Here is a 24,448-nt window from a genome sequence, read left to right as displayed (position 1 = left end):
AAAGAGTCTATAGACTACCATTAGTCCAAAGGAATGAGGGGTCGATATCCTTATCGATAAGGTCGATATCCTTATGCTAAGACAGGCTGTCGCAATGAAAGCCCGACCTAGTTCACCAGTAACAGTCGAGGAAGTTACTTTTTTGTTAGATCTGACCTTAGTAAGGCTACAATGGACAGGCGTTGGAAGTTGCGCCAATTTATAGATCCGCTAAAAGCCCTTGGGGCTCAAGCTTTTTTGCAAGAACCTGCACGGTTAAAAGTACTTAAAGATGGTCTTACTTATTTTTTTACTGAAGAACAGGAAACTACCCAGGCAGTGGCCTAGAGGCAAACAGAAGCTGCTGAGAAGAAGCAGAACAAGGGACTATAATTATTTGTATAAGTATAAAAAGTTTAAAGGGAGTGTGGGTTTCAGTCTAGTCTAGTTGGTTGTATCTCTTGTGTTTCTTAGGTAATCGTTCTTACCCATTCTCTCTTTAACTGTGTTTTTTCTTTTCCTTTTTTTCTTTTACTAAGCTTAATTAAGGCGCTGTTCTACACTAGGTTGATTTAGAATCTTTGGGTGTGGGACTGGCCGTTGCGGTTGCGACTCTGAAGGGCTGCCTAGTTAGCGGCAGCTGGTAAAGGGGGGGAGACTTCTTCCATGGGACAGGGCGGTGGGTGGACTCTGGAGTATGCTGGGGGGTAGTGGTAAGGGTGTTATAATGGGGCAAAAAAAGTCATCCATAAGGTATATTGGAATTAGGGCAAATGGAAGACTATTATTTGTTTTTTTCCAGATTATAAGGCAAAACACTAAACGTTATCATTCTGTAGCAGGTCTTGGAAAAGGAAAAGGGGATTAGTCTGAAGGGCAGAAAATGTACTATGTATTGGGTTAAATGTATGGCTTGGAATGTGGCTGGTCTCAATGGCGCAATAAGCGTCAATTAGTGAGCAAGGAGCTTAGAATGTATCAGCCTCAATTAGTGTTTTTAACATAAACTCACCTTGCTTATAAAGACCGAAACCTGTTAACGCACTTGGGGTATGAAATTATTATCTGCAGCACTCAAACCGCTTCTATAAAAGGAGCGGCGATCTTAAAGGATAAGAGGTTTAACTGTAGAACGATTAAGACATTGTCTGATCAGCGAGGGCGCTGGGCACTGGCACAACTTGAAATAAGGGGCAAAAAGTTTGTGGTTTGTTCATTGTACGATCCTAACTTGGACGATCCTGCCATCTTTGAATATCTTAATCTGGAATTGTTGAATTGGGAGGGTGAAAGAATGTGTTTGTGAGACTTCAACTGTGTCATGGATTATGGTATAGATTCTACCAGACAATGTCTCAATCTTGGAATGCGGAAGACCAGGGCCGCGATACTTCAATTGGCAAGACTTCAGTCCGTAAGGGATGTATGGAGACAATTATATCCAAACATACCGGGTTATATGTTTTATTCAGCCCCCTACAAAATGTATTCTAGAATAGATATGGCTTGGGTCTCGGATAATCTAATTGCAGTGTCAGATATGGAATTATGCCCTCAGGTTACTTCAGACCATAACCCCATTATTCTATCTTGTTGGGTTCAAGCTGAGAAGAGGGAAGTCAGGCCATTTTCTTTTCCTAGGTACTTGTTGGCTGACAGCGAATATCTGGCTAATGTGGGTCAACAACTGGAGGCATTTTTTAAAGAAAACACGGACAGCATTCCCACTGATTGTCTGGGACACGATGAAAGCGTATGTCTGAGGTATTATGCAACAATATATTTTACAACAGAATAAACAACGTAAAGGGGAAATGGAGATGTTGGTTAATGCCCTCCACGCTATTGAGAAACAGCATGTTCAGGCGGTAAAGAATGATCAGAGCATTCAGGATAGCCTGCTCTTATCTTTAATAGATGCAAGAACTGCAGTGGAGAAGTCTCTCAGGGACAAAATAGCTAAAGGCTAAAACTAGGATAAGTGCTATAAAGGGCACAGATGGGGTATTGCATACTGAGTCCTCAGGTATTTTAGAACAATTGTTTTTATTTTATCAACAGCTCTGTTCACTTATTTGGATACTAAACAGAGACGATATGTTACGATACCTCGATGACTGCTGTCTTTCAGCAGTAGGCACTGAGGAAGCGGCTATATTAGATGTGACAGTATCAGTAGAAGTTGAGGTGGCAGTTTCAGCACTGCCAACGGGGAAGGCGGCAGGAGAGGATTCGATACCTATAGAATTTTATAAATCTTTTAAAAAGATCCTGCTTACACCTTTCAGTAAGGTAATACAATTTGTTGGTATAAGCAGGCTGGTACCGGAGTCAGGGTGTATGACATAGATTGTGTTCTTTTTAGAAAAGAGTAAACCACCGAAAGAAAGCGGATCATATCGGCCCATTTCTCTTATAAATGCGGACGCCAAGATATTTTGGAAAATCTTGGCGAGCCACCTGGCCCCACTAATGCCGGACAGACAGCATGGATTTTTTATGCATAGGGACACTACTGCCCATGTCAATATGGCTATCAGAGCTTTTGATTTTGCTGAGAAGAAAACGATCGATCTTGGCATGATCCTTTTAGATGCCGAAAAGGCTTTTGACCGGGTCAGGTGGGGTTTCTTATAGGCCGTATTGGCCACTGCTGGTCTCGGGGCGCAGTTTCGGTCTTGGGTACAGGCTTTATATTGTAAACCCCAAGCTAAATTGACTTATATGGGGTCTCGATCCATACCATTTCCAAATTTATGTGGGACTATGCAGGGTTGCCCCTTACCGCCATTATTATTCGCTCTATATATAGAGACATTTATACGTACTGTGCAATCTTGCATGCATATAAAGCCGTTGGAATCCGAGATATCTAAGCTTAAGGTTACGGCGTATGCTGATGACATTGCGGTGTTCGCTACTAATCCAGACAAGGCCATGATAAGCATAAAAGAAGAAGCAGTAAAGTTTGGGGGCGTCCCGGGATATAAACTGAACGCTATTAAGACTCAAGTGTTTATCAATTTTAGGTCCCACATCCAATTAGCGGGGTTAGCTCTACTGTTACTTATCTGGGGGTAAAGATAACAGCTAAAGTCGATCAGATTATTAATTTAAATTACGTTCCACTTCTGAATGAAACCACAAAATTGCTTAAAATCTGGCATAGGCTCCCTATAGGGTTATTAGGAAGATGCAATTTAATAAAAATGAAAATACTTCTTAAGTTTTATATTTGCTTCGGTCCATTCCTCTAAAAGTCCCTAATACATTTTTTTTAAACTTGAGGGTATTTTCAGTAGTTTCATATGGGGATATAAAAAACCTAGGCGAGCGATTGATTTGCTTAAATCTCCACATGATCAAGGCGGACTTGGCTTTCCAGATTTAAAAATTTATTTTTGGGCTTCTTTTAAGGGACGTTTCCATAGTCTGCTTGGTCTAGGCCAGACAGACTCTATCTTTAGGTTTATCTTACGCAATTCGAGAGAAACATTTTTATATGGAATTAGAGACCTAAACTACTTTGAGCGAGTCACGTTTAAGACAGTAAGAGATACTATATATATTTGTCGAGCTATGCCGGCTAGATGTAAATTACCAGTATTTTATGAAAAGTTTCCATTACGGGGGAATCCTTTGTTCCCGATGTGTTCCATGATCAAGCAGGCAAATCTTGGGCCAAATATAGAGTTACATGTCTAGAGTTACATGTCTAAGTTTAGGATGAGAGCGGAATTAAGTCACTCGAAAACTTGTGAGTACTTTATAAACTCCCTGCTCATTTTTAAAGTATTTACAGATCAGGGACTACTTAGCCCAAAACTTGGACCCAAAATCGATAACACATTCAAGCACCTGGGACTGTCTATATGGGGGGAAAACAGAGCCCTTGATAGGAGAAATGTATGAACATCTGCATAGTTTTAGGTTAGAGGACAGCGAGAAATTAGCACAGTACTAGAGTCAAACTTTGGGTATAGACGTTACACCCAGAGTGATCAAACAGGCTTTAGGCCACATAAGGTACTCGGTTCACTCTGTCAGTTTGCAACTCCAGCAATTACGTACGACATGTATGCTGTACTACACTTCGGCAAAAATAGCTAAATGGGCTCAAGGGAATAAAACGGGGATAAGATAAACTAATCTGAATGTGGATTATACGCTGCTAACCTGATACATATGTTTATTGATTGTCCAGAACGGAAGGGTTATTGGCAGAAAATTGGTCAGATTCTACAGCTTAAATTGGGTTTGGACCCCTCATTCACTGATCTTGAAATAATGTTGGGTTACAAGGGGGATAAACCGGCACTCGCACGCCTTTTATCAATACTGATTGCTGCTGCTAGATTGGCCAACCCTCAGGTTTGGGTCTCTACAACACCGCCATTGGTCGGGGATTGGTGGACTATTATTAGGGAGATGTATGGTTTAGAGGCAGCCTTGGCTAAGGCAAGGGGTGTCCGTTCCTTGATCAAGTTAGAAGCAATATGGAGACCATTGGCTTTGGATGGAATAATTTAATTACTGATAGTACTGTATTAATTTATTTTGTGATTCCTCTTAGTTCTCTTTCTCTGTTTCTTGTACTTGTGTTTTTGCCTGATGTATAAATTCAAACTTCCAGTTTAATTTGATTTTTAATATTGCCCTTTTTGATGACAATAAAAAAAAAAGAAAAAGATGTTGAAGCCCCATTACGTGAACTTTCTTTGCCCCTACCTCATATTACTGCTTCTATAGGCACCCCTGGTGTACCCTCGTCCAGTTTGCTGATATTATGTCTGCTGCTTATTTTGGCATGATGGAACAGGGACTGGGACAACTGCTTTGGGGGCTTCCCTCTAGTGTTTCTGAAAGCAACCTATAGGTGATGTCCTTTTTGACTCTTTCTATATCTGATCAACCTCCATAAAAGGGCAGGGTGTGCAGATTTTGCTTGAGCACCAGCATAAAGCCTGAGATGTGGAGCAGGTGATTCATCTAATGAGGATGCTCATGTTAGCTTCCCATGATGCAGTGTTGCCTGCATCAAGGGAGCAGAGCATGGTGGCATTGGGGATAGTTTCCCCTCTGCAACTATCTTCTCCCCCGCTTTTCTAATTCCCCAGGGAGATGCTAGACTAATTTTTGCATCTCATCCCATGTAGAGCTGCCATTTCGGGAAAGGAGGCAAAAAGAAGTGGCTACTGTGCAGTGGTTAATATCCTTTACCAATACTATGTTACCAGAAACATCCACCCTTATGTTCACCTTATAGGGTGGGAAAGCATGGCCTGTGACTGGAGTGGAAGCCCACTTGCATGCTGTATGGACAACAAGGGAGGCTGGTGGGACATGTCCCTTGATGCCAAACAAGTTGTTGGAAGAAGGCGTGTCATTTTTTTCTACCCATGTTGTTACCACCCTAGCCTTGACAGGTTCTCTAAAGGTGTTAGGGGTTGACTATAGCATGTTCTTCAACATGGGGAGGAACTGGACAGTTTTCTCAGACTTGGAGAGGGAGTCCACAATGATATTATCTTCCTTTTGGAGGATATATAAGTCTACATTGTGTTAAGTGTGTTACCTTGTGGAAGCCAGTGCTTAATTTGTGCCGGTGCTTAGCACCAGCACTTAATTATCAGTGCCGGGTCTACGTATCTGCTGCACACGTCACACATTGATGTTTTTTAAAATGTACCTTTACTATATGTACTCGGTGCAGCCGCCGCAGCGTGTTTTTCACGTATACCGAGTGTGAGTCACGGCGTTTAGTGTTGCAGCTGTGAAACTTCTTAACCACTTGGCCTGCAGTCCAAATCCAAAAGAATATTCATAAATTAAATAATATGAAGAACATGGCGGCCGCGGGCCGGAGCCTTTCATAGTTCAGTCAGTGCAGTGTTATCTGTTGTCACCTGACGGTGGGCGGGCCGCAGAACACACACACACACACTGATTTATTTGAGTGGGCCACGCTGGAGGTTCTGATGGGGTAGGGGCTGTGCGCGTCCAATTTCAAGCCCTCCTCCTATAGTATTAAAACACAGACATCACTCTCTGGTTGTTTAAGCAGCACATGCCATGCCCCACCTTACCCCATAGATGGTTTCTCGCTTCCAGTCACCTTCTTGTAATATAACAATCTGGGTGTAACTGAAGAGAAGTGCCGATACATCCGCTGCGCTCCGCCTTATAGAAATGGAAAACAGTGGCTGCACCCCGAACCCCTCTGGGTGGGGAACTTTCCCTTACTGAACCGGAGGACAGACATAGCTGCCTAGGTTTCAGAATGCTGTGTGACATTTTCATAACTGAAATTATGAGTGACATTTCAACGACTAGGAGTGACACTCTCATGTGCGCAAAATTAGCGCCCTGTGTAACGGTTTATTGGAAGTCACTTTTACCTGTGCTTATGCAGCTCTTCTTAGTGCATTGCACAGGGCCAGCATGGCGCGATCGTGCTTTAAGTGACACTCTTTTGTGAGCAAAACCAAGCAATAAAGACAAGTGGAACATATAAATATTCGAAATTACACTCCATTGAGCAATGAGAAAGTCTAAGAAGTCATTGGACTAAGTGCGCTAACAGTAGGCAGCTAAAAACTGAGGAGAACAGTCATACTACTTCATGCAGTGGGAGGCATGGGTGTAATGATAATGCAGAAAGGTGCCTTTAAGAAGCAAGCAGATTATTTCGAAGGGTTAATGGCTAAAGTGCATGAGGTGAATCAACAAAAAATGTCTGACAGAGTCCCTACAAAAAAAAAAGTTTGTAGTCAGAAGAAACTATTGTTTCTAGTGCGTTCGTAATGAGGCCTAAAAGAAAGGAACTCCAATGCAAATAGTTTGTTTCGCAACATTGGAAATACATAATTTATGTTATTATTAACACACTGACAGTACACACACTCAGGTTGGTGGCAGTGGCTGGTACCTACTTATTGGTCTTGAGCTTTGCAGCACTGAAGGTAGCTTTGCTGACATCGGCAACTCTGCAAGGCAGCAGGCCTACAGCTGGGAGCCACACACCACCGGCAACCTTTTCGCTTTGCCGCCTGCTTTAAGTCCAGGCTGGCGGGTGTCTTTATTGCAACCAGTCTGTCCTGTCAGCCACTGCAACTGGTCACAGTGACAGACAGTCAGTCTCATGACTCTGTGACAACTCTCTCTCTGGGCTCAGCAATAATGAATTTGCCGGCCAGAATAGTGAGCTTAATATTACAGCCAGAGAGGCGCTGATGGCCCATTTTGAGCAGCAGGCAGCGCTGAAAGCTGAGTGCCAACATTGCGACCGGCGCCTCAGCCTGCAAACCAGTACCCTCCCACCTTGCTTACAAACTCCCCACTCTGGCAGCCATTGGGCACTAGTACCTAATGACACATCAGGCTGTGTGACTCTCAGAGCCATGTGGCGCCGTACAAAATGATAAATACATTGTAGTGAAACTGCCAGCGCCCGAAGCCTGCAGGAGCAGAGTGCACAGGCCACAGGCGGCGCACCGCCAGCTGCCACACTGCCACACTAGTTTGGAGCACTTTTAGTGACAGCTGAGACACCTGCATATGCGTGACAATGCATTTCAGTGCGGTGATGCGGAGCACCACATTGAGATGCGTTAGTCTAATGCTTGATGAGTGATACGTGGCAGGACTGGACAGAGGCTACACCCCGCACCTCTCATGGTGGGGCTGCCCCTCGGAACACCTTATAATCTCGTCTGCTTTGAAGGGTGTCTGGACTCTCCCTGGTGGTTGGAATGTGCCTGATAAGTGCCTGAGAAAGCCAGTAATAAAGTGCGGCCATTATGTGTGTACAGGGTCGCTGTAGCCACGGGGGCAGGAATGGGGCATACAAATGCAACTGCGAGGTTGTCAGAGAAGGCTTTCAGACTCAAGCTTGCTCTGCCATGCCTATGGGGCTGGTGGGGTCCTCCCAAGGGCTCCAGTCCTAAAAAAGAAAATCAGCTAACAGGGCTCGGTTTTTACACAGATACCATCGGACTTTTAGCAGTTCCAGTTGAAGATGTGGGTGGAACTAATAGAGTAAGTGGGTGGGGCCAGTGGAGGGAGTGGGTGGGATCAGTGAAGGGAGTGGGTGGAGCCAGTGGAGGGTGTGGGTGGGGCCAGAAAGAGTGTGTGTGGCCTCTGACAAACATTTGAGCACCTGCACTTCATATTTTACAAATTAAGTACTGGTGGAAGCCCATGGTGTCAACCCCTGGAGAGATGTCTTAACAGGATAATGATCCAGGTCTCAATCCCCAGAGGGAAAGACATCGTAGTTGTCCCGTGGGTCGTCTCTGGGCACTGAGTCGAATGCTGCCTCATAAGGTTCTACAGGGCCAACTTGGTTTCTTTCCTCATAGGAGGAATGGGGAAATCCTCTGGTGAGTGGAACCATAGGAGGTGGCGTTGGTGGTGGAGGAGGTGGGGGTGGAGCTGGAAGTGGAGGTGCAACATAGAGAAGAAGGCTAGTGCCCCTGTCCATGTATTGTTTAGGCTTAGAAGTTGGAGGGAGCTCCATAGCCAGCTACACCGCAAATGTAGTTTCCTCTTCTGAGGCAAAGTCTCTGAAGTTCTTGTTAGAAGGATCTTTGTTGAGATATTCTCAGTTTGGGAATCGATGAAAAGACCTTTTTGCCTTGCATCCAACTTCTCCTGCAGTCTCAGAAAGATAGATCGCTCCGATTCGTTGAAGTCACCATCAATGAAATCCCCAGTGGTGATGGTGGCTTTGGTGTTGATGGTAGTTTTAGAGTAGATGAAATGAAATGAAATGAAATGAAATGAAAAAGAAACTTAATTAAGCGCACTGTGGCCAAGCGGCTTCCTGGCGCTGGGGGGGGGGAAACGGATTCTACACTGCAAACAGAGGGACTAACCGGGGAAGGCCTGGAGAAAAAGAAAAGTTTTTAATGCCTTTCGGAAAGCTGGGTAAGTAGGGATCGATCGGATAGATAATGGAAGACTATTCCAATACTGGGGGGCCAAAACCGAAAAACGGGTGCCACCGATACGGACTTTACGGTAGCGGGGAACTTGAAGAAGAAGCTGAGAGGATGAGCGAAGGGTGCGAGAAGGAGTATAGGGAGTGATCAAAGAAACGATAAAAAGAGGGGCGGAATGGGTGAAGGCTAAAAAGGCTAGACAGGCTAATTTAAAGGAAGAGCGAAAGCGTACAGGAAGCCAGTGAAGGGACTTAAGAACGGGTGTGACGTGGGAGAATTTGGGAAGGTGGAAAATGAGCCGGGCGGCCTGATTTTGAATGGCCTGAAGCCGGCGCATTTCAAAGGCGGGGATGCCGGAATAGAGGTCGTTCCCGTAATCGAGACGAGAGGTGATGAGGGCTGTAATGATGGATTTGAGGGCATCAGTGGAAAAGAAACGGGAAATTTTGCGAATGAGACGGAGGGATAAAAAACAAGATGAAATTACAGCACTGACTTGGGAGTGCATGGAGAGGTCATTGCTGACCTTAATGCCTAAAGAAAGCGTCTCAGAAAGCTGGGCGTCAAAGACAGGGCATTCATGTGGCTGGAGTCCTTTCTTGACGGTAGATCTTTTAAGATCTTTTCAGAAAATAGTTGCTCTCCATCATTGCCATTACAGTGTGGGGTGCCCCAGGGTTCCTCCCTTAGCCCCACACTGTTTAATGTTTATATGGCGCCCCTGGCAGAAGTGGTAGCTCCCTTCGGGATCCAACTGGTAAGCTACGCTGATGACACCCAGCTAGTTGTCTCTCTCAATCAGGTGGAATCCCCCCCTTCCAGGCTTTGCCGTTGCCTGGAGGCAGTAGCAAACTGGATGGATTTATCCCACCTGAAATTGAATGGAGGAAAAACAGAGCTGATGCTCCTAGGAAAACGAGCCACATTTAACAACGTGCTCCACTGGCCCTCCTGTATGGGCCCAGGACCCACTCCAAAGACCGAGATAAAGAGTCTCGGGTTTTGGTTGGATGCAGAGCTGTCATTTAAGACCCAGGCAAGGAAGACAGTGGCCACCTGTTTCGGACTGCTGAAAACAATTCGGAAAATTCTTCCTCAGCTACCCGAAACAGCAAAGAAAACCATAGTCCAGTCTCTTATTTTATCCAGGCTGGATTATGGAAATGCGCTCTATCTTGGAGCCCCCGTGTCTGTTATCCGGCAACTTCAGGTTGTCCAGAATTCCGCAGCACGGCTACTCACGGGCACTAGCCATCGTACATCAGCTAGGCCCGCACTCTGCACCCTGCACTGGCTCCCCATAAAGGAGCGAATCCATTTTAAGACTCTCTGCACGGTCCATAAAACACTCTTCGGGAATGGCCCCCTCATCCTAGATGACATGATCAGACCATATAAATCCACCAGGAATCTTCGCTCGAACCAACAAAACCTGCTGATAGCTCCTAGGATCAGCAGAGCCCGCACAGGAGGTCGTCTGTTCTCGCACAACGCGGCTGGATTGTGGAATGCTCTCCCTCCACCTCTTCGTCTAGAGCCTAACCTTCTTGTCTTCCGGAAAAAACTAAAAACTTTTCTGTTTCCAAAAACCAGATAATTCAGATCTGCATTTTTAACCCATCCCTGTCTGGTCAGTCTTAAGCGCTGGGATGCTCCCGAGTGGCCACGCGCTATAGAAGAACCTAATAATAATAATAATAATAATAATAAAGTGCGAACAGAGGGGACTGGAAGAGGGGGAGTACCAAGAGAAAGGGACCAATGGGAAGGGGACCAGGGATTAGAGGGACCACCAGTGAGGACAAGCTCCGTCTTGTCGGGATTTAATTTGAGGTGGTTCGTGATCATCCAGTCCGAAATAAAGACTAAGGTGGAACTAAAAAAGGAAGAGGAGTCAGGAGTAGAGAGATCAAAAATGAGCTGGAGGTCATCAGCGTAGTTGTACACGGAGACCCCCAGCTCACGGAGGGAAAAAATAAGAGGGTAGATATAAACATTGAAGAGAAGAGGGGAAAGGGAGGAACCTTGGGGAACCCCACACACAAGAGGGCGGGGAGGAGCGGAAAAACCAGCAAACTGAACTGCCTGGGACCTATCCTGAAGGAAGGACTTCAGCCAGGAGAGTGCTACCCCCCTGATGCCGGCTGCGCTGACACGGTCGAGAAGGATGGCATGGTCAACCGTGTCAAACGCAGCCGACAAATCGAGGAGCACCAACGCCTGGGGGAGATTGGAGTCGACCCTTCCCTTAAGCTCGTCCAAGACAGCAGTGATGACAGTCTCGGTAGAATGACCCGGGCGGAAACCCGCCTGGTGGGAAGCCAAGAGGCCATGCTTCTCAATATGTGAGGACAGGCAGGAGGTGACATGGCTTTCCACAATCTTCCCCAAGTAGGGAAGGAGGGAGATGGGCCTGAAGTTAGAAGGTGAGGAAGGGTCCAGGCCAGATTTTTTTATAATGGGGAGAACGGTAGCGGTTTTGAAGGAGGAGGGAACAGATCCGAGAGCCAGGGATGAGTTAAGAAGTGTAAGTGGGGGTCCAGGAGAGTGAGAAAAAAGGATTTGAAGGATCCGGGCCGGCGCGCAGTCAGCTGGAGATCCTGACTTGACCTTGACCAGCAGAGCGGATAATTGTGCAGCAGAGATGGGGGGGAAGTGATCAAGCGTAAGAGGCGGAGGGGGAAGAGGGGGGATGATCTGGGTTTGGGAGACTGCGGGAATGTTAGCTTTGATAGCAGAGATTTTATCGATAAAGTAATTGTTGAGAGAAAGACGGAACCCTTGTGATGGAGATTGGCCTCAGTACTGGTGAAGGAGATAGCTTCAGCTTCGAAAGTGCTTGAGACTTGTGGCTAATCTTATGGCTTGTCGGGCAAAAAATTTCAATGCCAGAGGTTGGGAGCAACATCTGCACCACTGCCTTTGGTCGGTGCCGTCCAAACAAAAGGCAGCAGAGGCTGGACTAAGCGATAGCTGATGGGACGGAATGTGCAAAGGGCCTGTGTCCTCATGTTCCTCAACACTGAGCAGGGCCTGTTACCCGATCGATCAATCACTCAATCAGGGGTTTCTATAGCGCACTACTCACCAGTGAGGGTCTCAAGGCACTCGTGGGGGGCAGCTCCGGATCAGTCGAAAAGCCAGGTCTTGAGGTCCTTCCTGAAGGTGTGCAGGGTTGGCAAGCATTTGATGTTCACGGGGAGCTTGTTCCAGGTCATGGCTGTGATGTAGGAGAAAGCTCTCCTGCCCATCCTGTTTCTGTGGAAGCGGGGGACCTCTGCCAGTGTGAGGGCGGTGGAGCGGAGGTTCCTCTTGGGTACGTGGAAGTATACTCTCTTGTTGAGGTATTTGGGTCCGATGTTGTGGAGGGATTTGTAGGCGTGGGTGAGGAGTTTGAAGGTGACCCTTTTCTCGACGGGGAGCCAGTGAAGGTCTCGCGGGTGTTGGGTCATGTGTTTGTGGCACGGCATTCCGAGGAGGAGACTGGTAGAGGCGTTCTGGATGGTCTGGAGTCTGTGTAGTAGGGTCTAGTTAATTCCGGCGATGATGTCGTGGGTGTGATCTGGGACTTGTTACTGCATCTTCTGATGAGCCCACCTTATTTCCAGTTGATACCTGAGGGTCTTCTTCAAGAGAAAGGTGAGGCAGGCTTGGCATGTGGTGTCACTGGGGAGAGGCAAAGGTTTTAAAACTCTGGATAATCAGAACACAGATATTTGAGGAGGAACTAGGGACAGTAAAATAGCAGCTTTTCCATCACCTCTGCCATGCATCCATGCATCGTTTGCAGGGAAGATGAGGGGCAAGACGCCCTGAAGAGAGCCTGAGTTCTTAATGGTCAGACGTCGAATCTTAGTCTGTCCCCGGAGATGGTCAACAAGAGGAATATGTACAATGAAGTATTTTTTTGTTTTTAAATCATAATTTTTTTAATCAAAATGTAACTGCACTGTCTCGGCCCAAGCAAAAGCAGGGAGAACACCACAAAATTAGTAGCCCCAGTAGTACATGTCTGATCCCTATAAAGGAAAAAAAATATAACATGGGGCCAGTGCTCAAGCACATTGCCAACTGTTAGACCTGGCATCTTTTGGCCTGTTTACCCTGTCTTTTTGCTTTCTGATCTCCTTATTTTGATGGTGCTCTGGACTTCATTTCTGTTGGCTTAGTGTCTTTCTTGCTGCTGTTCCATGTTAAAGTGCAAGTGCTCCTGCTGTAAATTGTGTTTATGCATTGGTATTTCCATGATTTGGATATTTAATTTACTAGTAAGCCCCTAGTACAGTGCATTGTGTGTGCACATAGCGTGTAAATCAACTGCTACAAGTGGCCTTTAAGCACTGGTTGTGGCACCAAAACAAGTGGCCTTTCAAACGTGTCTCAGGCCTGCCACTGCAGTCTCTGCGCGCAGGTTTTACCTCCATGTCGACCTGGCAAGTGTTGCTACTTCCACTACTCTTTGTCTCAATCCATCTATTTTTATATCATCTACTGATTTATAAACTATTATATACAGACTTCATGGCAATTTGAGATGTTCTGATATAACATATGGTTTCACACATCTCCAGCATCTTCCTGGGAGATAGCATCTTTTCAGGAAAACAATCAAGTAGGGTTTTAGTACATTAAGCCCTCATAATATACAATAATATATAACCTTAACAAATGTCCACTAACATTAAATGTGTAACACTAGGAGAGAAATTTAGAGTTTGGTTGAATGGGAGTGCTGCAAATAAGATGGTAGAGCAACCACATCACCAAACCCTTGGCACCCTTGCCACATATAGGTGTGATTCCAATGTCGGAGCCAGCTAGATAATGCTGCTGAATCTCCTGACCCAGAGGCCTGTCAGTACACACAGGGTCTCTAGGCTGTAGTGGCAGTGCCCCGAGCCAATTTAGGGCATTATTTTCTGCCCTAGTCCACCATGTGAGGCAAGAAAGACCTGAGCAGTAAACAAACAATACAAGCCCTGGAATCCTATCTGACATAATGGACTCACAATTAAATTAACACACTTTATTAAAGAAGGCACCCTCTCCAAGATGCAGTCTTGCTTCCCTGTGTGCATGGGTAATATGCGTTAATATTTGGGCATATCATGTAAAAAATGTGTTAGTTTGAATGGGGTTCACAATATGGTATGGTTTGGGTTTGTTTTTCAATGACATTCTAAAAGCAAAGATATTTTGTACTGAATCTACATTTATATCACAATAGATATTGCCTTTACTAAACACCTAATAAAAACTAGCAACTAAATAAAACAAAGCCTCATCTTCTATTCTATAGAAACCATCCTTTTTTCCATATCCAGTTTATCAATAGTTGCCAACTAACATTTTTGATTTGTTTTAATATTATTATACCACAGTACTGGCATAAAACCATCTACATGTATGTTGATGATAACCTACCTGCACAAAGATGTAGGCAAAGGTTAGTGGGACAATAACAATAGCAAAGAGCGGTGTGCTGGCTATAATTACAATCATGGTGGAAAAAGAAGTAAAAAATGTTCCCAGAAACATCAGAATGGTGGGTGGTATGACTTCATCGATGACATAAATATCCTTGGAAAACCGATTGATGATTCGGCCAATAGGAGTGGTGTCATAGAAGGCTTGTGGGGTGCGCAATTTGTTATGAAGCAATGTTTCATGAAGCTTTCGAGCTGCACCAATGCCGGCCATGCCCAATGTGAAGGAGGATATCATCACCAGTACCCCTATGGAAAGAAGAAATTTTCAACAGGTGATCAAAAGTTTCATTCAGTCTGCTTCAGAAAAATACTTTTTAGTTTATTGCAATGGTTTCTAAACATCTATTTAACATATTACTATCTTTTAAACAACTATTAACATTCTTTACACAAACAAATTCTTTAAAAACTAAATATTATACTTTATCAAAATGTCAAATAGCAAAAAGATTTTAGATTCACTATAGTGAATAGACACTATATAATATATACATGATATTTTTCATCTTGACGTTTGTAAATTACATTACTCTTATCAGGCATAGGGTTGTCCAACATTATGTGTCATTTGTCTTAACACTGGCAGCAAATTCAATGGTGTGCCACTCTGTCACTCATCCTTTTCCTTTCTTTGTAAATGGTTTGTAGCACTGTATTCTGCTTCCATCTGCCACATACGGCAGTTGCTAGACATGGCCTCAGTGTTGGTAAAGCTCTGTCTTTACTAGTCATAGGGCCAGATGTAGGTTAATCATATTTACCGACTCTTAAATACCGAATTTTACCGATTCGGTATTTAAGAGTCGGTAAATATGAAGGGGGGAGATGTAGGTATTACAGATTCTGTAAATACCGAATCTTTAAGATACGGTATTTACCAAATCTGTAAATATCGAATCGGTATTGCCCATTGATTCCTATGGGCCTTGAAGCCCATAGGAATCAATGGGCAATACCGATTCTGTAATTACAGAATCGGTAAATACCGAATTTGGCAAGGGTGCAGGGGGTGTCACTTTGACACCCTCTGACACCCCAAAAATAGGCATGTGCGCCATGTGGCACATAGACATGCCCTTAGGGCATGTCTGTCTGTCACATGGCTAGGTGTGCATGCACACATGTGCATGCACACCTGAATTCGTTATTTTAACACCCAATTGGATTGTGTGTTAAAATACCGAATTTGTAGGGCCTTTGGAACTCAGAAGAGTCCCACCTACATCTGGGAATTACCGAATCGATAAAAATACCGATTCTGTATTTTACAGAATCGGTAAATTTACCGAATCGGTAAATTTACCGATTCTGTAAAAATATGCCCCTACATACCAATTCTTACATACCGGTCGGTAACGGCCGAAAATACCGATTTTCGGCCTTTACCGACCGACCTACATCTGGCCCTAGTTCCTTAGATGTCTCTTTTCACAATGTGTATACCCATGGTGTGTTACTTAGTCCACCAATATTAGAAACTAGTTTTGAAAGTTTTAGGAGCATCATGACACCCAAAGTAAATTGTCTGAAGAACTGACAGGTTTCTAATGGGAGGGGTCAGTAGTGTGTTTGGTCAGTGCCTTGCTACCTGATAGCTGCTACATTGGCCCATAGCCTTTGCCTACACTGCTATTAATTAATTTAGCAAATGTTTGTGAATATTTCATGAGCAATGCCTGCGCTCTACAGGCCAGGAGAAGGATGGGTTGAAGGGGCTGAGATGCAATCTACCTAAAAAGTGCTATTTAAGAACACATACCACAGCAAAGAAATGTTGGGCTGGCACATGCGTGAGGCATGTAGTTCAGCTACATCTCGTCAGACAGGCTACATCCGCATTATTTAGCTGAGGTGGTGTGCATGCCTCATATCTGCTAAAATTCAGCTGACAGTGCTAATCAGTGCATCCATGTAACAACAGAGCAGCAGGAGTGGGATCTCAAGACCTATCCCAGATTATGTTAGAACTGTGCTTTCAGGGCTGTGATTTCTGCCCTATCACAATGAGGGAGATGGCAAGAGATAGGTATTTGTATTGTTAATCCTGCTCCTACTTTACAGTCTGGATCCTCATTGATCACACTGACATTGCTGTTTTCTTTTTCTAGGATATGATTCCTGGCCAGTTGCTGCTATGGATAAGTGTGAGTGGAAGTGAGTGAGTGTGAGACAGTGAGTGAGTAGAAGAAAAACTAAGTGAGGGGATTGAGTGAGGAAGTCTTAGTGAGTTTGAATAAATGAGGGGTGGGCATGAGTGTGAGAGTCTGCGTAAGGGAGTGTCAGTTAGGACGGGTGAGTGAGTTGGAGTGAGTGTGAGTATGTGCATCAGTATATGGTGTGTTTGTGAGACTGCTGCTGGCCACAGCACACTCAAGGTAATTTTTGGTTTAGAGTGGCATAAGTTCAAGTTCAAGTTCGGGCATTTGTATAGCGCACTACTCACCCGGAGGGTCTCAAGGGGCTTGGGGAAGGGGTTCATTATTTGTCGAATAGCCAGGTCTTAAGTTCTTTTCTGAAGGCGATGTGGTTTTGAGTAAGGCGGAGGTGAGTGGGGAGTGAGTTCCAAGTCTTGGCAGCAAGGAAGGAGAATGATCTGCCACCCATGGTGGATTTTCGGATGCGCAGGACTGCGGCGAGGGCTTGATTGGACGATCTCAGTTGGCGGGTGGGTTTGTAGAAGGACAGTCGGGTGTTGAGGGATTCGGGTCCTAGATTGTAGAGGGCTTTGTGTGCGTGGGTGAGAAGGCGGAAAGTAATTCTTTTGTTTACGGGAAGCCAGTGGAGGTCTTTTAAGTGTCCGGTGATGTGATCTTGGCGAGGGATGTCTAATATGAGTCTCGCTGATGCGTTGGAGTTTTTTCTGTAATTTTGTTGTGATTCCGGCGTAGAGGGTGTTCCCATAATCCAGTCGACTTGTGACCAGTGCGTGGGTGACAGTCTTCCTTGTTTCGAGGGGGATCCAGCGGAAGATCTTTTTGAGAATGCGAAGTGCGTTGAAGCAGGAGGATGAGACTGCGTTGACTTGTCTGGACATCGAGAGAGAGGAGTCTAGGATGAAGCCCAGGTTACGTGCATGGTCTGTGGGAGTCGGTGCTGTGCCCAAAGCGGAGGGCCACCAAGAGTCGTCCCAGGCAGAGGGGGAAGATTCTAGGATGAGCACCTCAGTTTTGTCTGAGTTGAGTTTTAGGCGGCTGTGTTTCATCCATTCGGCTACTTCTTTCATGCCTTCGTGAAGATTGGTTTTGGCGGTGTTGGGGTCTTTGGTGAGGGAAAGTATTAACTGGGTGTCGTCGGCGTAAGAGATGATGTTGAGGTTGTGTTGACGTGCGATGGAGGCAAGAGGACTCATGTAAACGTTGAAGAGGGTGGGACTGAGTGAAGATCCTTGCGGTACGCCACAGATGACTTCCGTGGCCTCAGAGTTGAATGGGGGAAGTCGAACTCTTTGAGTTCTCCCAGCGAGGAATGAGATGATCCAGTCCAAGGCTTTTCCTTGAATGCCGATGTTGCTGAGGCGTTGTATGAGGGTGCTGTGGCAGACTGTGTCGAAAGCGGCGGAGAGGTCGAGTAGAATGAGGGCCACAGTTTCTCCGTTGTCTAGTAGTGTTCGGATGTCGTCGGTCGCTGCGATGAGGGCGGTTTCAGTGCTGTGTTTGGCTCGGAATCCGGATTGAGATGGATCGAGGGAGTTGGTGGATTCAAGGAAGGCGGCGAGTTGGCTATTGACGGCTTTCTCAATGACTTTGGCCGGGAATGGGAGGAGGGATATGGGTCGGTAGTTTTTAAGTTCCGAGGGGTCTGCTGTGGGTTTCTTCAGAAGGGCGCTGAGTTCGGCGTGTTTCCAGCTATCTGGAAAGGTGGCAGAGTTGAACGAGCAGTTGATGATGTCACGGAGATGGGGTGCGATGATGGAGTCAGCTTTGTTGAAGATGTAGTGGGGGCAGGGGTCGGTTGGCGAGCCAGAGTGGATTGAGTTCATTAGGCGGGTGGTGTCTTCAGTGGTGATTGGGTTCCAGTTGCTAAGGTTGTTAGTTGGCGAAGTAGGATCAAAGGGGGGTGGGGGGGCTGATCGCTGGGGGTGTTCTCGAAGCTGTTGTGGATGTCAGCAATTTTGTTGTAGAAGAAGGAGGATAGCGCATCGCAGAGGTCTTGGGAGGGGGTGATGTCGTTAGATGCAGCGGTGGGGTTGGTGAATTCTTTGACGATGTTGAAGAGTTCCTTGTTGTTGTGAGAGTTGTTGTCGAGGCGATTCTTGAATGCTGATTTCTTGGCGGATCGAATCAGTTGGTGGTGTTTGCAGGTGGCTGCCTTGAGGGTGGCCATGTTGTCGGTGGTTGGGTTTTTTCTCCATGTTTTCTCCAGGGTGCGGCGTAGTTTCTTGGATTTTTTAAGGTCATCGTTGAACCAGGGAGCCTTTTTGCTGGCTGATTTGATCTGGTGCTTTTTCAGGGGTGCTAATTCGTCAGCACTGTGGGTGATCCATTGCTTGAGATTGGTGGCCGCTTGGTTTGGGTCCAGTGAGAGGGACGGAGGGTTTTGGTTTAGTGATGTGAGGAGTTGGTCGGAGGTGATTTTGTTCCAGTTTCTTCGAGGAATAGGTTGTGGGCGGTTGTGGTTCAGGGTGGTTTTGTAGCTGAAGTGAACACAGCTGTGGTCCGTCCAATGGAGAGTTGTGGTGCGATCGAAGGAGATATGCTTGCTGGAAGTGAAGATAGGGTTGAGTGTGTGTCCGGCTGCGTGGGTGGGGGTGTCAACAAGTTGTTTGAGTCCGAGGTTGGCCAGGTTGTCTAGAAGGGTGGTGGTGTTGCTGTCGTGTTTGTTTTCAAGGTGGTAGTTGAGGTCTCCCAGTAGAATGTAGTTCTCGGAGGCGAGGGCATGTGGGCTGACGAAGTCCGTGATGTCATCGCTGAATTGAGTGCGGGTACCTGGAGGCCTGTAGATGAGGGTGCCTCTAAGTGTGGTCCTGGGGTCGGTGTGGATCTGGAAGTGGAGATGTTCGGCGGTTGCAAGATTATCGTCGGAGCTGGTCGTGATCTTGATGGTGTTCCTGTGGATGATGGCGATACCTCCTCCTGTTTGATTGATGCGGTCTTTTCGGATAATCTTGTAGGCGTCCGGTATGGCTATGGCGATGTCGGGTGCTGATGATGTGTTCATCCATGTTTCTGTGAGGAAGGCGATGTCCGGTGACGCAGTGTCGAGTAGGTCCCAGAGTTCCGTTGCGTGTCTGTGGACTGAGCGGGTGTTAAGCAGAATGCACTTCAGGTGGTTAGAGTCGGAGCTGTGTGTGGATGAAGTGGGTTTGGTGAGGGTCCTGAAGCAGTTGAACTTGCAGGAGAGGCAGGCGAATGGGCCGTGGGTACGTCCTGGGGTGGCTTCGTAGCATTGTGGTGTGCGTCCGGGGTTGAGGACGAGGAGAGTTGCGGCATCATATGTGACTCTAGTGGTTTGGGAATGGCGTGAACCAGGGGGTCTGGCACTGGGTGCGGTCCAGGCGCGGACGGGCATAGACGGGCTTACCTTCGGCGCTACCGCTGCGCGTTACCGCTGCGCGCTGGATCATATGTCATATGTGTACAGTGGTAGGGGCGAGGGGGGGGTCAGCTGGGAGCGGGGTGGAGCTCAGGTCAGGGAGGCCCAACAACAACAACTAAAATGGCCGCAAGGGATCTTGTGTCAGGATTGGGGCTGAACACTCGTAAATAGCGCTAAGCAGACGGTAATGGCGCTGGCACAATCAGGCACGAATCTACAGGCAGCACAGATATTTGTAACAGTTAAAGCGCACCTTGGCAGACAAGCGCTACGATCAATTTTACAAGCAGTGATGTATTAAATGAAAAACAAGGCGAGGCAGTCTAGCGCTACGGGCTAAGTGCGATAATTAATCAATCCTGTTAGTGCGAGCAAGGCAAGTTGAACACTTAGCAGTCTGGCGGTGCAGCGATGCAGGGAGCAGCAGGGAGCAGCGTGTGGAGCGACCTCTTCTGCGGGGAGCAGGGCGGTCACAACGCTAGGACGGTGGAGAGAGGTAAACAGTATCCGTGGGAGGGGGGGGTCAGCTGGGAGGCGGGAGCGGGGTGGAGCTCAGGTCAGGGAGGCCCAACAACAACAACTAAAATGGCCGCAAGGGATCTTGTTTCAGGATTGGGGCTGAACACTCGTAAATAGCGCTAAGCAGACGGTAATGGCGCTGGCACAATCAGGCACGAATCTACAGGCAGCACAGATATTTGTAACAGTTAAAGCGCACCTTGGCAGACAAGCGCTACGATCAATTTTACAAGCAGTGATGTATTAAATGAAAAACAAGGCGAGGCAGTCTAGCGCTACGGGCTAAGTGCGATAATTAATCAATCCTGTTAGTGCGAGCAAGGCAAGTTGAACACTTAGCAGTCTGGCGGTGCAGCGATGCAGGGAGCAGCAGGGAGCAGCGTGTTGAGCGACCTCTTCTGCTGGGAGCAGGGCGGTCATGGCCACGTGCTAGCAGTGACATGTTGAAAGTAATTCTTCTTGGCAGACTTTGACAAACAGAGTACCTGGCATACTGGAGGTAATTATTGGTATGCGGGCTATCAATGGGAAAATTCAGGCACTAGACCATTGGAGATATTCCTAGACATAAGGGAGGACAACCATGTCATATGCAGGGTGTAGGTGAGGGAGGCAGCAACCATGACAACATGCTGGTTCAGACATGTTAGAGGTACTTTTTGATAGGTGGGTCACACACAGCATAGAGGTGGACCAATGGCAAAGTTCAGGCACTGGCATATTGTTAATTCCTAGCATATGGGGGCACCACAGGCATGTGTAGGGCACCCATGAAAAATGATGGCCCAGGCACACTGAAGGTAACTTTTGGAATGTAGGAGTATCCATAGCAAAATGCTGGTGCTAGCCTACTGAATGAAATTCATAACCCAAGAGAGGGCAACATTGGCATAATAGAGTGGTGGGAGGAGGGTAAACCATGTGAAAATCACACTATTGTAAGGCAGCCTTTATGTCTCCTGGGCCAGTCTTCCATATTCTAGACTGGTGCCTGCTTCTGGTTACCTGTGTAAGAAGTCAGTATTTCCTCTTCTAGGTAGGTATGTGATTCAGAATCTACAAAGTGGAATGCAAGACTCCATCCTTCTTGGTCTTGACATATTGGGAGCTATTTTTGACATGCTGGACAACTATCGTAAATGACAGAATTCTGTTACTGGCATATTGTGAGTAATGCTTGGCATAAGGAGGCAGCCATCATGAGAGACACCAATGACAAAATTCTGACAGTGGCACACTGGATTTCACTCCCAAGCCTAATTCTGAAAAATGGGGTCGACTGATGCCATGTGTTAGGTTTTCATTGATGCATCATGAAAAAACTCTTTTAGAGCCTACAAACTATTTCTCTCATTGTCTCCAAATGTTCTCAGAGGGACTGGAATTCAGGGCAAGTATTCTGTTCCACCTCTTTTGAAGACTGGTCTGAAGGCCAGCCTTATTTAGCATAGGCCTTACAACATACATTTTCCCTGGCCAGCCAGCAATGTGAGGCATGGTGGTAAGGGCATGTAATATTTTCTACAGGTAAAGGATATTGGTTGTTTGTATCTCAGAAACAAACACCTTCTTTAGAACTTTTTAAAGAAAATAATGCAGAGAGGGTAAGGGCATGTAATATTTTCTACAGGTAAAGGATATTGGTTGTTTGTACCTCAGAAACAAACACCTTCTTTAGAACTTTTTAAAGAAAATAATGCAGAGAGAACAGCCATGATGTGAATGTGTTAGAGAAACAAGTTTTAACAGAAACTGCCCAACTGAATTGATGGGAAGCTTAAAAAAACTGTGGAATGTCTACCATGGGTTGGGCATAGACACAGCCTTTACAGATACGTAGCTCCCCCTGTACTTTCATTGACCCCCTACCTTTTTGATGCAGCAGCAGTTGGCTCTAACATGTTCTTTTAGCTGACATGATTCACAAGCTCACCAGGTGGTCCCAGGCTATCATTTTGGGTGCTGGCATCTCAAACAAAGCTAGTACAATCTTGTCCTGGTGCCCTGCCTACCTGAGCTTTATTGTATTCTGTCCACAAATAACTATGAACAATACTAAAACAATATTTTCTCGGTGTCCTGTCTAGCTGAGGTTTATTTTATTCTCTCATCACATACATATGGCTAGGAACATATCTAAGGATACTTTAAATGATATGCCTGGGTTTGAGTCTCCTGGTTCACAAGTCTGTCTTCTATATTCTATTGAAATGCTTGCTTCTCAGCCGCCTGCATAAAAAGTCAGTATGTCGTTGATTCCAAGTGTACTATGTGATAGTCCAGACTTCTTTCTTCTAGTGTGGTGTATTTTCGAGTGTACTGAATGAAATGTGCTTTTGTGAAGTTGAGCAATTTGAACACTTCCAAACTTTTATTTCTCTCTATGAAAATAATATTTGCAAGTGCCAAACCTCAGTGGTTTATAATTATAACCATAAAATTCATATCCTGTAAAGAGTATTAACCTACTCTTAGTAGAAAGCCATAACACTCACCTTTTGCATGTTTGCCTTAAGTTCTAACTCAGCCACCAGGCTGTGCATTAATGAGATTATCTGCTATTGCCACTAAACTATCAATGATGAGCATACATGTTGTATACAAAGGATCCACCAACATTGTTTGCTAATGTTTGCAAATGAGTTTGTGTTATGTGCAAAACATATTTTGAAGGCGACTATATTTTTTGCTTTTTACTGCATAATACGTTGCTTTAATCATCTAATATTTACTTCATTCACAAAGTCAATGCTTGGACTAGTGTTCAGGAAGAAATTAATGTTAAATTAGACGCACAAAGGTTTTGAGTATCCATTCAACTGAATGAAGATTTTGGTAATCAAGGAAATATTAAAAACATCTAGGGCCTGATTTATATGATGGCAGTAAGCATACACCATCACAATGAAAACAAAGTATCCTTACCTCCAAAATAATCATCCGCCTGCGGAATTTATGAGCAGGCATACCATAGTTTGGCAACGGAGGGGACAGGGACATTTCTTTGACTGCCCGATGGAATAAGGGCCATCGGAGAATTGGTTATATGTTAATTTAGATGGGCAGAAATATAGCCACTTTTACTGTCAGTAAACCCTGTAGATGATATGCATAAAAATACCAGAAAAGTCCCTCTCACCATGGAAGATGAATTCTGTGGCGATGGGGGCATTGTTTTTTTTATATTCGAAAACAAAAAATACACTTTAGGGTTTGTTTTTGAAAATAGAAAACTTTTGAAACTTTACAGTACAACTCTGTCATATTTGATGGAGCTTTACGGCAAAGTTCCAATTCATTCACAAGAACCATCTTGATGGCAGTTCCTGTTAATGGTAGAAATGTCCGTCCGGCTGACGGACGTTTCCAAATTTGGCAGGTGGCTACTCCACGGAATTGTTTACTCTGTGGCCCTGACGCAGTACAATTTGTCTGCCAAGTTATAAATCAGCCTACCAGTCTGAAAATATATGAATGCCTATTGAAGAATATAACATTTTTACAGGCAATGTTTGAAGTCTGAAGGCAGCCATTCTACTCTAAACTCCAAACGTATTCCTGCACAGTTATTTTTGCATTATACTCTTAAAAGCTAGGACAGGTAACAGAAAACCTCCAGAGTGATATAGGGGATTAGCGCAAGAAATTAATCACGTATTTTCATCATTACATTTATCTAGAAATCCCCATTGGTGAAATAGTATTGTAGAAAAGTAACTTTAATTATTATGAAAATATTTGTATAGTAGTGGAACACATTACCATGGAAAGCAAAATATCAAACTATAAATTTTGGGCCTGAGTCACAAAAGGAAACTATTCATAAAGGTACTTTGCGTGCGCTATCTTTACAAGTGCGGAGTCTTCACACATAAAAATATAGAACTGTCAAATCTTTTTATGTGGGGATACTCCACATTGCGCATAAAATAAGAATGTGAAGAAGTTTGTGAATAAAAGTGGATGTTTCCCTTTGTGAATTAG

The 24,448-nt window shown here is 45.3% G+C and overlaps 1 protein-coding gene across 2 annotated transcripts in view; it reads right to left on the bottom strand.

The window, feature by feature from the left end:
* ABCC3 (ATP binding cassette subfamily C member 3) overlaps window positions 1-24,448 on the bottom strand; it is a 708,094-nt gene that overhangs the window by 141,491 nt on the left and 542,155 nt on the right. For both annotated transcript variants that reach the window (XM_078654774.1, XM_078654775.1), the window contains exon 23: window positions 14,346-14,656. In XM_078654774.1, coding sequence (XP_078510900.1) covers window positions 14,346-14,656 — 311 coding nt within the window. The remainder of the gene's footprint in view (window positions 1-14,345; window positions 14,657-24,448) is intronic.

Source organism: Lissotriton helveticus, chromosome 7, assembly GCF_964261635.1.
Source record: "Lissotriton helveticus chromosome 7, aLisHel1.1, whole genome shotgun sequence".
NCBI classification, from domain to species: domain Eukaryota; kingdom Metazoa; phylum Chordata; class Amphibia; order Caudata; family Salamandridae; genus Lissotriton; species Lissotriton helveticus.
The sequence above is the reverse complement of the archived record's forward strand: the minus strand, read 5'-3'. Positions and strand labels throughout refer to the sequence as shown.